The sequence below is a fragment of the Grammomys surdaster genome, unplaced genomic scaffold (genome assembly GCF_004785775.1).
Source record: "Grammomys surdaster isolate TR1022 unplaced genomic scaffold, NIH_TR_1.0 125167, whole genome shotgun sequence".
NCBI classification, from domain to species: domain Eukaryota; kingdom Metazoa; phylum Chordata; class Mammalia; order Rodentia; family Muridae; genus Grammomys; species Grammomys surdaster.
The window spans coordinates 284682-298898 of NW_021620060.1; the positions used below are offsets into that span (position 1 = coordinate 284682).

A 14217-nucleotide genomic window follows, 5' to 3' on the forward strand; every position below is an offset into this window, starting at 1 on the left:
ATTTCTTAGGCATCATTTATTTATCCTCAGACAGCCCTGACAAGGTGCCTGAATTCCTCTGGGCCTCCTCCCTCCTTGCCCGGCTTGTAATATTAATTTTCCTTTAGTTCTGGCCTTGGGAGTCTTTTTATGTTACTTCCTTGAGTAACATCACCCAAGTTTATGGTTTTAACGCCTGCCTACCAAGCTGATGACTCAAGCACATTTCTACCAATTAGATGGTTCTCTTGAGGGCTAGACTTATAAAACAAACGCCCAGTGATCTCAGACAGACCATGAGCCTCTCAAAGTAGCAGGACCAACTTTTATTATCCTATCCTTTGTATACTATCCTTTGTATACTTTGTATACCTTTGAGTCCTTCTCCAGTAAATAGCACCACTATTAATTCAGCTACATCAGCCAGATGAATGAGTCTCTTACCTTTTATCCAACGACGATATGGTGGTTTTCTATCTCCTGAAAATTCTCTTGCATGGGCAAATCAATGTGAGGCTGGGAAGTGCTTAACAACTGACTTTTTACTGTTGGCACTTGCCACTATCCTTGGGATATGTATTCTCATCAGGACCAATTTCAAACTGCCTCTGTGGCATCTCTGGGAGCAATGTGGAGAAGACATGTCCAGGACTACACAAGTATACAGTGTTTATCTTCTGTAGAGACATGAATACAAATATCCTCAGGAATATAGATTAATGGGAAATGTAACAAAATAAAGAGCACTTCATTTTGGATATATCATCTTTGTAATGCAATTTACTTACGCAATCTGATAACTAAAGATGACAGAATTTACAAACGGACCCTTAAAATTACTGAGAAATCTAACCCTTGCAAGCACAGTGCTTTATTACCTGGAGCCAGCCTGACTTTCCAACCTCACTTTTCCTACTGATTCTAAGACTTTCTCACCTTTTAAAAAATACTAATTTTAAGTATTTATTGTATGTGCATGAGCGTTTTGCTTGCATGTATATCTGTACACTGAATGCAATCTACCAACACTTTTAGGGTACTGACGGACTTCCGTTTAGTTAGAAAATTTGTTCTATATGTTTTAGTTTGAGATAACATTTAAAAGATTTAATCCGTGAATAGAGCCAAACCAAGCCACAGATGTTTTCTAAGGGTTGGAAGTTTCTGGATGAAACTGGATTGACAGTTTAATAGTTGCAGCTTCCAGTGCCCACCCCACCCCCATCCCATCCTGTCCTGTAACAACTGTCACTTCGGTGCAAGGTTAAAGTGGTTTGGCTATTCCTGGCAGATGGGCACTTAGCAGAATGGACCCTCCCAGAGGCCCAAGTCCCCTCTGGCAGCTGTGTGGGGCCTCAGATACAATGCTGGGTTCCCCGGAAGAGAAGAAAGGATTGTGCGGCAGAGAAAGAAGCTCCCAGCGGGAGGCAGGCAGTCTGGCCTGACTAGGAGAGGGCTAGTTTTTGAGGGCTCTTAGCAACAGCCCTGGTTTGACCCTCCTCAGCCGTGAGAAAATCAAATCAGGGCGCCTTGCTTCCGGGCTCCTTGCACCATCAGCGGCCAATGTTGAGACATCCTTTCTCCCGCCCGTTAATTACCTGCTCTGGGAATCTCTAGCAAAGTGCTGCTGAGAGCGGGAGCAAGCAACCATCGCCCACCCCACACCGCCTATCTGAGGGTTTAGGCTCACGAGTGAGTCCATGTACATCATCCGGTCTCCCTGACAGGCAGGACTGAGAGGGGGGGTTCCAAACCCCCAAGGAGCTGGCCGGGGCTTTATTCTAGAGTCTATGGCGCGTGGCTGCGCTTTTCTTTCCCGTTTGTAGGTGAAACCCCATTGGCTTCATTGGCTCGTTGATTTAAACCACGCCCGGCTTTCTGCCCGCTTTGCTGCTGCTGGGTTCGGCCTCCCAGCCACATCCCAGCCGGGTTCTCAGGAAACCCGGGGGCTCCTGTGGCTGCTTTTGTGTGGATGCCGCGCGTGTCCTCTCTTCTCTTCCAGAGATGGCTAACAGGGGTCCGAGCTATGGCTTAAGCCGAGAGGTGCAGGAGAAGATTGAGCAGAAGTATGACGCGGACCTGGAGAACAAGCTGGTGGACTGGATCATCCTGCAGTGTGCTGAGGATATAGAACACCCGCCCCCGGGCAGGGCCCATTTTCAGAAATGGTTGATGGACGGGACGGTAAGGCGGGCAGGGATATTGGTTGTTGGGGCGCTGGGCAGGGAAACCCTCCTAGGGCCCTTTATTTCCATGTGAGGCCCCGGGAGATCCTCTGTTGCCAAGGTCTGGGTCTCACTGGGAGAGATGAGCGTGCCTTTATTTCTCCAGGGCTGGCTCTAATTCTGAGGGCTCTCTGCACAATTCCCTAGCTAGTTTAGAGGATTCTCCACCCATCTGAGCATCAAGCTTCCTTCTAAGCTGTAAGCAAAATTGGAGCCCTTTTGATATTTCCATTCAGAGTAGAGCTGTGTGATCTCCTCAGCCTTCTTGGGCTGTTCTTATCCCCAAGGGAACCAGCTGGTTACACGGTGAAACAAAGGAAGGGGGTCAGGCTAGCCAACTTGTCATCCTCCAGGGAAGCTGTATCCCTTGGAGATGCTCAGGATCTCTTGAGCAGATGAGTTCCCCTGAACGCGAAGGGGATCCTTATGTGATAAGTGCCATTCTGCCCAGATACTGTGTGTTTGGGTTCCAGGAGGACAGCTCCGCTGAGTCAAAGAAGCCCATCTTCTCTGGCAAGCTGTGATTTACTGTTACATAACAGCTATCCCACCAATTTGTTGGGTATCCTAGAGCTTCGCTTCTAAGCGTCTGTGAGAAGACCCAGTTCAGTTCTTTGACACATCACAAACTTACATAGGATGAGTTAGTGAAGACAGCAGATCCCAGAGCAGATCAGAATCCTTCCGTTTCCCCATGAGCCTCCAACGCATCCTCCATTAAGAATCTGAGAACATGTCCTCATCATCCAGCATCATTTTCAAGGAGGGAACTGGGTTCTGGCTGCAAGACTGTAGTCAGCTACTGTCTGTGAGTGGGCTCCCTGGGGTCCTCTGTGGTGTGTGTGTGTGTGTGTGTGTGTGTGTGTGTGTGTAGATGCACAAGGGAAACACTAATCCTCTGTCCCCACACTCCCTTTAGGTCCTGTGCAAGCTGATAAACAGTTTATATCCACCAGGACAAGAACCCATCCCCAAGATCTCAGAGTCAAAGATGGCTTTTAAGCAGATGGAGCAAATCTCCCAGTTCCTGAAAGCTGCCGAGGTCTATGGTGTCAGGACCACTGACATTTTTCAAACAGTGGATCTATGGGAAGGTAAACTGTCCTTCTGTCTTTAGGTCTGTTTCCCCTGGACTCCCATTCCAGTGCCTCCTCTTTTCTCTGTCCTCTATTTGTAAAAGCCACTTACATAGGGTTTCCCTATGCTGCTTGGGGGAGGGGAAGTGTGTTCTCAGCTGTCATCCCAGGGACAGTGTTGGCCTTTTTCCTGTTTGTGATGCTTTATGGGTAGGGGTCCTGTCATACAGAAGGACACATATTGAGGATATGGCAAGAACCTAAGTGTGTGAGTGGAAGTGTCCACAGAGAGAAGGGGAGCTGGTTACATGGATGTCTATTCCTCTAGTTAGCTTTCAATAACAAATCACACTTAGTGGAGGAGAAAGGAGGCACGAGTGAGCGAGTGCTCTCCTGACTCACAGCACTGAGGCTTACAGACAAAGCCATCTGGTACTCCTCTATCATTCAATCTGAGGGGTAAAAAACCACTCCATCTTTCTGTTAAATGATTATCTAGAGCATGGTATCTTCTAGATGAGTATTCTGCTCAGGGAGACTACTAAATGACTTTTCATTCACATTTGTGAATTGACTCGGTGAGAAGAATCTCACAAAGCTATTCAGATTGGATCTTATCTCTGGATATAGATAGATAGATAGATAGATAGATAGATAGATAGATAGATAGATAGCAATCCACCACTATTGGAGTAAACAGTGTGAGATGAAGATATTGCTGGAGAATTTGAGTGACCAATAGTCATAAGGCTTTAAGTCTCTTTTAGTGACAATGTGCCTATTAGTCCATACAGCCATGACTAGGCCTGCCTGAGGCACAGAGACCAACTGTCTAACTGCCAGATTGATTGGCATGCTCATTGTCTCTGGCTGTCATCGCAGTGCAACCAGCAGGATCTCCCTGGTGGTGACTCAAATGGCTCCGCTGACAGTGACAGTGGAATAATGCTACTTTGGTCAAGAGGTGTGGGTATTCTAAGGGGCATTACCTCAAGCTTCTACTCACAGAGAGCTCCTGTTTCTTGCTTTTTTGATGGGTGAGTAGTTTAGACCTGAAGAGGCCAGGGGACTGATCTTGTATTTAGCTACTGCTCAGAAACTCAGATAACTGAAATGCTAGCCACTGCATCAGACCTCATAGACATCTTCCTCTAATTTTCCATTGAGTATCATCATTGAGGCTTGATTTCCAGGTCAAAATTATGGTAACTCTCCACAGATGGTAACAGTTTCTTTTTCCCTGATAGCCTCCATCACTAGCAGCACAGAGATTAAGAGCTTTTCTGGACAGTGCCACACAGTTCTTCTCACTGACTATGTAGGGAGTATTTTCAACCTCCCCATGCCACAGACAATGACATCTGCCTGCCCCTGGTTATGTGTGTCTGTCAGAGAGCTCCTAACCTCACTGACCTTAGACTCCACCCTAGGCTCTAGTGCCAAAACACAAGATGGTGCTCGACAGGCCACAGCATTCTTTGGCTAGGGGCCTTAGCTCGCTTCATCTAACATCATGGATGTGCTGTTGAGTCACAGCAGTGACTAACTGTTGATGCCAGGGAGGCAGAGGAGGACGGAGGAGGAGGAAACCAACAGGGTGTTAGAGGAAATGAAAGAAACCTTGGTGAGCAACCTAGTGCAGGGAGTGTGTAAGAGGCAGAAACATTGGAGGTGTGTGGGAGGTGGGGTCTAGAGGTTGCCTCCCCATCTATATCACTGAAGGGCCACCTTTACTCCTTTTCCCATTTACCCAAACACCATAGAAAGGAGCTTTATAACTGGTGTCATATTTATGTATCTCTCTGAATATGCTAATGCTTCTAGATAAAGACAGCAAGACAGGCAATAAAAGTCATCATTCTCTTTAACCCTGCACCATCTCCAATGCAGAAAGGACAGGACTTTAAAGGAAATAAGTAGAAACACTAGGTGAACTACACAAAATGCTGGAATGGGGCAGAGACCCGAGAGCAGGGAAGCAGACACTTAGACGAGTGTCCAAATGACTTCCTGGAAGCCCCCAGGGAGGGCTGAGATTGAAGAAGCTGGCTTAGACTTGATGTTTCCCAGGAGCTTTGTCTGAAGCCCAGGCTAGAACTGTTTACCGTACTGTGGCTCGTAGGAGTAGAAAGCAGGTTGCTTTGAACAGAGAAGTGGGTGGGATGGCATTGGTGGCATAGATCGTGGACTGAGCACGTGAGGTTCTGGTCCCTTATGCAGCAGCTGTTTGTATTGGACGATGACTAAACTGTAGTCACAGAGCAGGGTTGGTGTGGAGTTATGTGACAGGTCTGTGTGAGCATGTACACACTCTGTATCACTTAGGTATCAGTCATCAGACTAGCCGTTTGCATACCTCATCACATACAACTCTACTCTCTGACTGGGGATGCATTCCTGCCCTCCTGTTTCAGTTACTCCTGCTAATTCAGGACTCCTTGCACCACAATTGTGGCGGCTGTGGTTGCTGTGGGTCCCCTCCCCCTTTCCTACACATTTCTCATTCTCCTCGGCAGGTATTTTATGCTCGGCTGCTCTCAGTACCCCATTTCCTTTGCTTCCTAAGCATGGCTCTGTTTGCCCACTGTTGTCTAGTGCCTTTCCAAGCTGCTTCTCTATTGCTGACCAGTAAAGCTGCAGGGGTCTAGGTGTGTAAAATACCTTCTTGTTTGAGCTTCAATTACTTATGTAGACAGGGACCCAGAAGCACCCGTCACCCATTGCATTATTTGGAAGAGTCCTGGGGTCAATAAGGATACAAGATTCTTCCAAAAGAAACCCATGTAACAGCTTGATCATAGAGACAGATACTTAGACAAAGTTACCAAAGCCTACTGGGGAAGGACCAGAGTGACCATCACTATTGGTGATGGGGAAAGGCAAGGACTATTGAAAAGGATGGAAGGGAAGTGGAGAAGTGTTCCTCTAGAAGAGAAAAGGTAAATAAATGATCAGGCAGGTTCCTTTTAGATTTGTCACAGACGCCTAGAAAGGGCTGGGGTGGGACTGTCTCAGCTGACTCAGAGGACAGAATACTCCAGGCAAGCTTGCAACATCTTTGCTGTGAATACTAAAGGGGAGACAGAAGAAAGAGAGCAACAATAACCCACATGTGCATGTGTGTAAGAGGAAGAAACCATGCATGAAAAAGTGAATATTCTGGTCTGAGGTTTGGTCAGAAAAACTGCAGCAAGTATCTTGGGAGGAACAGTAGAGTGAAGGCTCCCAAGGCAGAAACTAGACAGCCTGGACCAAACCTGTGTGCTATCTATAACGTATCAGTTAAAATGTATAAGCCTTACATTTCCCCTGCATCAAATGGAGGATAATAAAGCCCATTTCATAGAATTAATCCAGAGAACAAAGGAGATGATGTGTTAGAGATGCTCAGATGGTGTCTGCTAAGTTGTACTGTAAAGTATTGTACCTGGGCCGCTCTTTCTAAAACTAAGAGATGGGGCAGGGACTGGAAAGAGAGATTCCTCTTAAAAGAGGGACTTGATGAATAGCCACACTTACGAGCTGATAGGGTTGCCTGGATGACCTTCACCTTCTCAGGCATTCATACAGGTGACTTTGTCATCTTTCCCTCTGATACAAAGATGCATTGGAACCCTTCTTTCCAGTGCATCCTAGTTGTGTGACTCTGTTTATGGCATTCAGCTGCCTAGAGCCTTGGTTCTTTTCTGCAAATTGGTCTGGCACCCCCAGCACTTACAAGTATTGAATGGAGCAAACAAATTAAGTCTCTAGCCCGATATATGATTTCTAGTTGCCTAATCAATTCTGACTTTTCTTCTGCCACCATATGCTCATCAGCAGTGACCTTTGGGGCCTCTTTGTAGAACCACTTAGTGTCAAATGTTAAGAATTCTCAAATGTCAGAGCAGACAGTACTCAAAGAGCAATCAACCCGATTATTCTTCTCAACAATTGCCCTGATGGAGGATAATGGATACTTGGTTTTGTCATGTCTGCTCTTTTCTGCTGATCCTGGGCATCTAGAAGGTGTTGTTTACAGGGAAGTGTAGAGCCTCTCAAGAGGTGTCACTATGTGTGCTTTTCCTCAACGGCAAGCACTCAAGATACATTTCCCCTGGCCTAGATGATCTGGAGATACTGCAAGGTACTGGCAGGGCTATCACAAATGCCTGCTCCTCCACGTGCCTTTCCCCATGCAGCTGCATTTGCTCTGAAGGGCTGCTGGCAGCTGTATTTTGTGAGCTTTTCCTTTTGCAATGATTGTGAAACTCCAGCATGCATCACAGCCATGTGGTATGACAGACAGACACATTTCTCACTTGTTAAGACTGCAACAAGGCCCACGAGTTTGTATTCTTACCAATTTATAGATGACGCTGCTTCTGAGGACCTGGGAGCCCCACCTTGAGAACCAGTACCTTATAATTTCTCTTCCCTCTAGCCAGAAGGCACACAACAAAAATCCATAAAACCCAGAGAGAACTCTCAGTCTACTTTCTGACATTTCTCCCTGGGCTGAAGCAATATTTTCTCAGGGAGATGTGAAATGATTTTTCCTTTACAGTTTGCTTTCTCCATGGTCTATATATATTAAAAACACTTTGTCAACCTTATCAGACTGGGTCAAGACCAATGAAAGATATTAGTTATGAAACCAATAATTTAGACTGACTTTTTTTTTTTGTTTTTTTGAGACAGGGTTTCTCTGTGTAGCTCTGGCTGTCCTGGAACTCACTCTGTAGACCAGGCTGGCCTTGAACTCAGAAATACGCATGCCTCTGCCTCCCAAGTGCTGGGATTAAAGGCGTGCACCACCACCGCCAGGCTTGAAGGCTGACTTTTAGTGTTCCATTACTTTTCTAACTAAAATGACTTCTTCCATTACCTCTGTCTATCCCTCTATCCTTTTATTTTTAATTTCTTTTTTATTAAAAATAGATTCTTTTCCTATACTATATATTCTGATTATTGTTTCCTTTCCCTCCACTCCTCCTAATTTCTCCCCACCTTTCTTCCCCTCCAGATCCCTTTCTGTCTCTCACTAGAAAAGCACAGGCTTCAAAGAGCTAACAACTGAACATGACCAAGTAAATTATAATGAGATGAAGGAAAACTTTTCATGTTGAAGTTGGACATAGAAACACAACAGGAGGCAAAGAATCCCAAAAGCAGGCACAAGAGTCAGAGACCCACTCATTCACCCAGTCAGGAGTCCTATAAAGATACTAAGCCGAGAGCTATGATATTTACACAAAGGACCCCATGCAGACCTATGGAAGGTATGCATAGGAGACGTGAATGTAAATTTAAGAGAGTAAATTCCTCATTAGAGTGTCTTTAGGTAAAACTCAAATTTTATAAGCACTAATGCTTTTTCAGAGTTGGGACACTACAAGGCAGAACTCTGGGCTTCATTCTCCAAGACTTATTGTTTAGTAGTTTGGGGTTTATGGCTATTTTGGGAATGTTGTTCCTTCTTGTGATAAGTCAGCATTACAGCACATAGTGGGTATAGTGGTACTTGGAAGGCTGAGGCAGGGGGACCATCATAAGTTCAAGGTCTGTTTGGGCTACAGTGTGAGGCCTGCTTTAAGAAGAAACAAAGACAGGGTTAGGTGAGGAGGGAAAACAAGGCAACAGTGACTCCTCATAGTTACATTGAAGTGCCTACCACTGCCTACCACTAAAAAGGCATGCAGGATGATACAACACACGCTGTCAATCACCCAATCAACTCCTTTCTCTTAAAAATTTGTTGTTCAATTTGGGTTGGCAGTACAATTAAGAGGTAAGTACAGATACCTCCTACGTGCCCTGATGCTCACATAGCCTCCCCATATCATCCTGGCCATGTGGGTGGGACAGGCGTTATGATTCCTAAGCCTTGACTGATGCATTGCTGTCACTGAGGGCCCACACTCTACAGTAGAGCTCACCCTTGCTGGTGTATAATCTATGAGTTTGGACAAATGTGTATAGCATCACATAGCCTACGATTGGTACCTTAAAAATCTGTGGACCATCTTCACCCTTTCCATCATCCTCCCCAGTGATCACTGCTCTTCCTACTGTCTCCCTGGTTTTGCCTTTTTTAAGATGTCAGATAGTTGGTGTGACACAATGTATTATCTATTCAGAGTCTATTAGTTCTTTCTTTAAACAAACAAACAAAACCTCAAGTCTCATATTAACTTCTGATGATAAAGAAATAGAAGAATCTAGATGGCTTGTTAGCACAAGTTTGGCTTCTTTCTGTGTCACTTTCGTTCTCACGGCCAGTGGTATACTCTTAGGTCATCACCAGGACTGTTCCCTGTATGGTATGCTTGCATTTGGAAAATGGTCAGCATTCTGCCCCATAGGATTGTATTTCTTTCTTTCTTTCTTTCTTTATTTTTTTTTTTTTTGGAGAACAGTATTGAGCAGAAGTACTTGAAGAGTCATAGGCATTTGCCAAAGTGTCCAGTATGGCTTTCAGGAAGCAAAGTGTTTCTAGGCAGGCAGACTTCCAGCTTTGATCAAAGTGCTTCTAATGATCAGCTTTTTTCACTTGATTTTGTGGAAGAAGATGTCTCCAAAGGATGGAGTTAGTGCTTGACAACTTTTGTCTAATTCTTAGCACGTGTCATAAGTTATGATGTTAAAAAATAATAGGACCAACAGTTCATAGTGAGACTTCCATGTCCATTTGCTATGTAAGTATTGCCATGGGAGATTACTCAAGAATCTGGATATTTAGGATGCTAAGGTCATTCTGATAGTCGGGCTAACTGGGAGTCACCAGATAAACCGTGTTTCTTAGACTGATGGTTTGAATCACTTGTAAATGTATCAAGTTTAACTTATTGTAATATAGACTCTTAGGACTTTCCAAATCAATTTCTCATAGGAAAAAACACCCCACGATATTCATATATTAAATTTAGAGAGATGCCCACTCCCATAAATAGACAACAGAGCTTGGAAATGTGCTCTGAATCAAGCTGAAATCGCCATTTTTGCACTTGCATAATTTTGTAAGCTGCTTTAAAAAGGCAGAGATTGGTCATGACACAGCAGTTGAGCTCTTGTTATTTTATACCCAGCACACTGTACAGATCATTGTTGACCTCACTGTTTTGTAACACATTTATATATTTGATGCCTGCCGACAAGAATTGGGTTCTACAAGTGCCCCCAATTCCTGCTACCTGCCCTTCCAGCTAATACTACTCTTTTGATCTCTGTTTTTAATCTGGAAAGAGGCCAGTTTGGACAAGGACTCTCTTCCCCATCTAATCAGTCAAAGAATTCTGGAATTCTTCACAAAAGTCTGTATCAGAAAACACACCAGACATGATGAGAAAATGGAGCAGCTATGAGCTGGCTAAGACAGACGATTTCTAGTTACTGAATTAATTAGAATCTTCGTGATTAACTTGATTAGCACATAGACTCCAAGATCTCCTTTTAAGTTCTTTTGGTGAAGATATAGCAAAATTATTTCAGATGAAAATATCCAATGACTTACAACCACCTGGTTGTGAGATTGGGGTCCTTAATTGTCTGGTACCCAATGCCCAAACTTAGATTCCCTGTGTTCCTAATAGCCTTACTCTTTGGTTATTCACTGGTTCCTCCCATGGAACATGGTTCCTTACTCATTTTGTAAGGGGGATGGGCATGGGGAATGGGCTCCGGTTTCCTTGCTGTGTGACTTTGAGGGTGCTAGCAAATCTCCTTGAATTAGTCTCACTGTCCACAGATGGAGAGGATTGATCTTCACTCTGTAATGTTAAGACCACACGAGATTAAGGCATCTAGCCCATAATTTACATCAAATCTCTTGCTTTGTATCCTTTCTTTAGAAAACAAACTTTCTAGCTTGTTCTTGTCAGATAACATCTCCTTCCCTCCTATGTGTCTAGCTCGTACAGCCACTTCCAGGTCTGCTGTACTGACAGGAGAGTGGGTGGTGTTGAATTTGTGTTTCTAGGTTCCTGGATCTCCAACCCTTGCCTGAAGCTCAATTCTTTCTGAATTAATGTGTGCTTACATTAGCCAGCTATTTGTGAAGGAGGCCTGCACTATGGTAGAACAAAGCTTGCGTTTCACCTCTTTATTCAGGGCAATGTTTATGGGTGACTTGCTAAGTGTCCTTCCACATTGCCCCAGATCCTGTACACGTCAGACCCACTCCTTCCTGCTATCAAAATTACATTCCTCCTATTCTGTGTAAAAGCTGAGCTGACTGACAGATTCTAGCTAAGACTTCCTGTACTTATTCATTTTCTTCTAGGTTCTCTTTAATAGTTCCCTGTGTAAGAGCACACCCACCACGTCTTTTTGAATGCCATTACTACAAGTGCATTTTAAAAAAGCAGCCAATTATATAGTGACAAATTACAGAAAGGTGTTTCATCTGTGGAAAAGAAAACTTGTTCTAATAGCTCTCTCTGCATTTCCTCTCCAAATTCTTAGTGTTCTTTTACCTGTCCCCTTCCAGCTCTTATGGAAACTGGTCCTCAGCAGGTTTCTGAGTCTGAAAGAATCTCCACTGACAGCATCTCTCCACACCTATTAGCCATCCTCACCTCCACAAACTCCGGGCAATCACCCTGTAGTGAGTGTTGGACTGTGGGGCGGTAGGGCTCATGGGAGAAGGACAGTCTTCTCTGTCTTCTCGGAATATATGAACATCCTTAACATGACTTCCTTGAAGGCTGTAATTGTTGATTTCATTATAGTTCATGCTCCATTCTCCCACTCTGTCTGCCTTTCTGCTGTAAATCTGTATTCCCCAGTGGCTGAGCTGGAGGGAGCATGCTAAGATCACAGATGACTCACTGGGTCTGACGAGAGCCTTTGAATTTGGCTCTTAACCTTTCTCAGGCTCCCACTAGCCTCTCTCTGTCTCTCTCTGTCTCTCTCTGTCTCTCTATCTATCTATCTATCTATCTATCTATCTATCTATCTATCTATCTATCTCCTCCATACTTTTCAGTGTTTGCAGCCCTCCATTCCTGCTTTGCACAGATCTCAGACTTTGATCTGCTTCTACATTGCAGCCTACCCACACAGGTAGCACCTTTTCTAAGTCTGAGACTACCAATCATCTGAAACGGAGAACAGGAGAGAAGGTGAAGAAACTGGATGATTTGAAGGAGCTGGCTGATTTGACTGCCTTCACTATGGGCAACCTTACGACCATGTCTCCACTCCTCATGCAAGCCTCCATCACCACCACTATCCACTCTGTTCTCTCTCCGACACGGGCCAGTGATTTATCATCTCCATTAGTTCCTTTCATGCATCACATAATAGAGGGCTGTCACTTGTTTCTTGAGTGCTCTCTGTGGTGATTTGCTTTCTCCATTTGCCTGTGGACCAGAGTGCCACGTGCATACTCAATTTGATGAACATGGATGATTTTAGACCCTGCTAATCCAGATAGAATAAAAGAGTAGAGCCCCCTGGGTCTGAAGCCAAATGACTATAAGCAACCAATTTCTCTGCAGTTTCCCATTCTCTGTCCACTCATGAGGAAAGTGCTCTCCTGCAGGCCCACACCCAGGACCTCTTGATCAGATCACATAGCTTGCTGAAGCCAGGCCAGGGATGTATATGAGCTCTAAATGTTTGGAGTGTTTATTACACAAACACTCGAATGAGAAGGGCCCTATGGTGTGAATACAATAATTAATGGGGTTCAGGGTGGGTTTTACATCAGGGCCACTCTGGGAGTGTTAGTGATTCTCTGTTGATCATACTCATCCATAGCCTCTATTACAGCTCCTCCTTCCAAAATTCCTATCCCTGACACACTTGGCTTTCATCTCTTAATTGAATTCCAGGGAAGGACATGGCAGCTGTGCAGAGGACGCTGATGGCTCTGGGCAGCGTTGCAGTTACCAAGGATGACGGCTGCTACCGGGGAGAACCATCCTGGTTTCACAGGTAAGTTGTTCTCTGCCTCCCAGAAGGAGGGCCTGACCCCTTAGCTACCAGACGATGTCTACACAGAAGTAAATGAGGAAGTCCCACAAGGCCCACTGAGCAAGGAAGGCTGATGATACCATTCTAGACAACATCCAACCAAAGCAGAGGTTCTTGGGTTTTCCTGTTAGTTCCCTGCATCCCCTCTCCCTTGTTCCTTTCCTTCTTCTTTCATCTTTTAAACTTTCTTTGATGCACCTAATGAAGATTAAATATGTCCTTCTGCCAAATACCATTGCAGTTTATAACTATTACCCAGCAAGTTGACTAATAGCTTTCTCTTTGCCTCTCAAAAGAGTCCTGGTCTGGGTGATGAATTATATGATTATTTCAGTCTACTGAAAGGGCCTTTTAGAACATTTTCCTTAAGTGTTCTTTTTGGCAGTGAGAACAGAGACAGAGATGTGAAAACTGAGGACTTTGGTGGCAGATGAAAGGGATGCTTGTTACAGCTACTTGGTAATTTACTTTATTCATCTTTCTAATGTTTTTTTCTCATCCTGGAGAAATATAGAAAGACCTAGACTATGTCCTTTACATGACCTTGACCTAAAACCCTCCTGGAAACTTGTCAAGATCCTGGTATTAATCTCAGAATTATTTAAATGATTCTCCATGGTCCAACAGTATTTACTATTTTACCCAAATTTGGCATTCTCTGGTGAGGAAATATAAATTATTCCTTGAAAATTCCTAAATTGATTGGGCAGCAAAGCAGAGATCAATCCTTAGTCCTGGATGGAAAGGGTAGAATGGGACTTATGACATGTTTTATAAGAGGAGTTAGTTTTGTGAGAGGAGATATCTGAGAAGGTGAGGAAGTGAAGGCTGAGGGGAAGGAAAAGAGAGAAGCTGAGAAAGTTTCCAGAAGGGCAGCCAGCCATGGGCATGGATTCATTCTCTCTCTCTCTCTCTCTCTCTCCCCCTCTCCCCCTCTCTCTCTCTCCCCCTCTCCCCCTCTCCCCCTCTCCCCCTCTCCC

At 44.5% G+C, this 14217-nt stretch overlaps 1 protein-coding gene across 1 annotated transcript in view; it reads left to right on the forward strand.

Moving 5' to 3' along the window:
- Window positions 1–1518: 1518 nt before the first annotated feature.
- The window catches only part of Tagln3 (transgelin 3), a 13831-nt gene continuing 1132 nt past the window's right edge, over window positions 1519–14217 (forward strand). Inside the window, exons 1-4 of the mRNA XM_028785247.1 lie at window positions 1519–1671; window positions 1982–2163; window positions 3124–3298; window positions 13096–13198. Coding sequence (XP_028641080.1) covers window positions 1984–2163; window positions 3124–3298; window positions 13096–13198 — 458 coding nt within the window. The 5' untranslated portion in view covers window positions 1519–1671; window positions 1982–1983. The remainder of the gene's footprint in view (window positions 1672–1981; window positions 2164–3123; window positions 3299–13095; window positions 13199–14217) is intronic.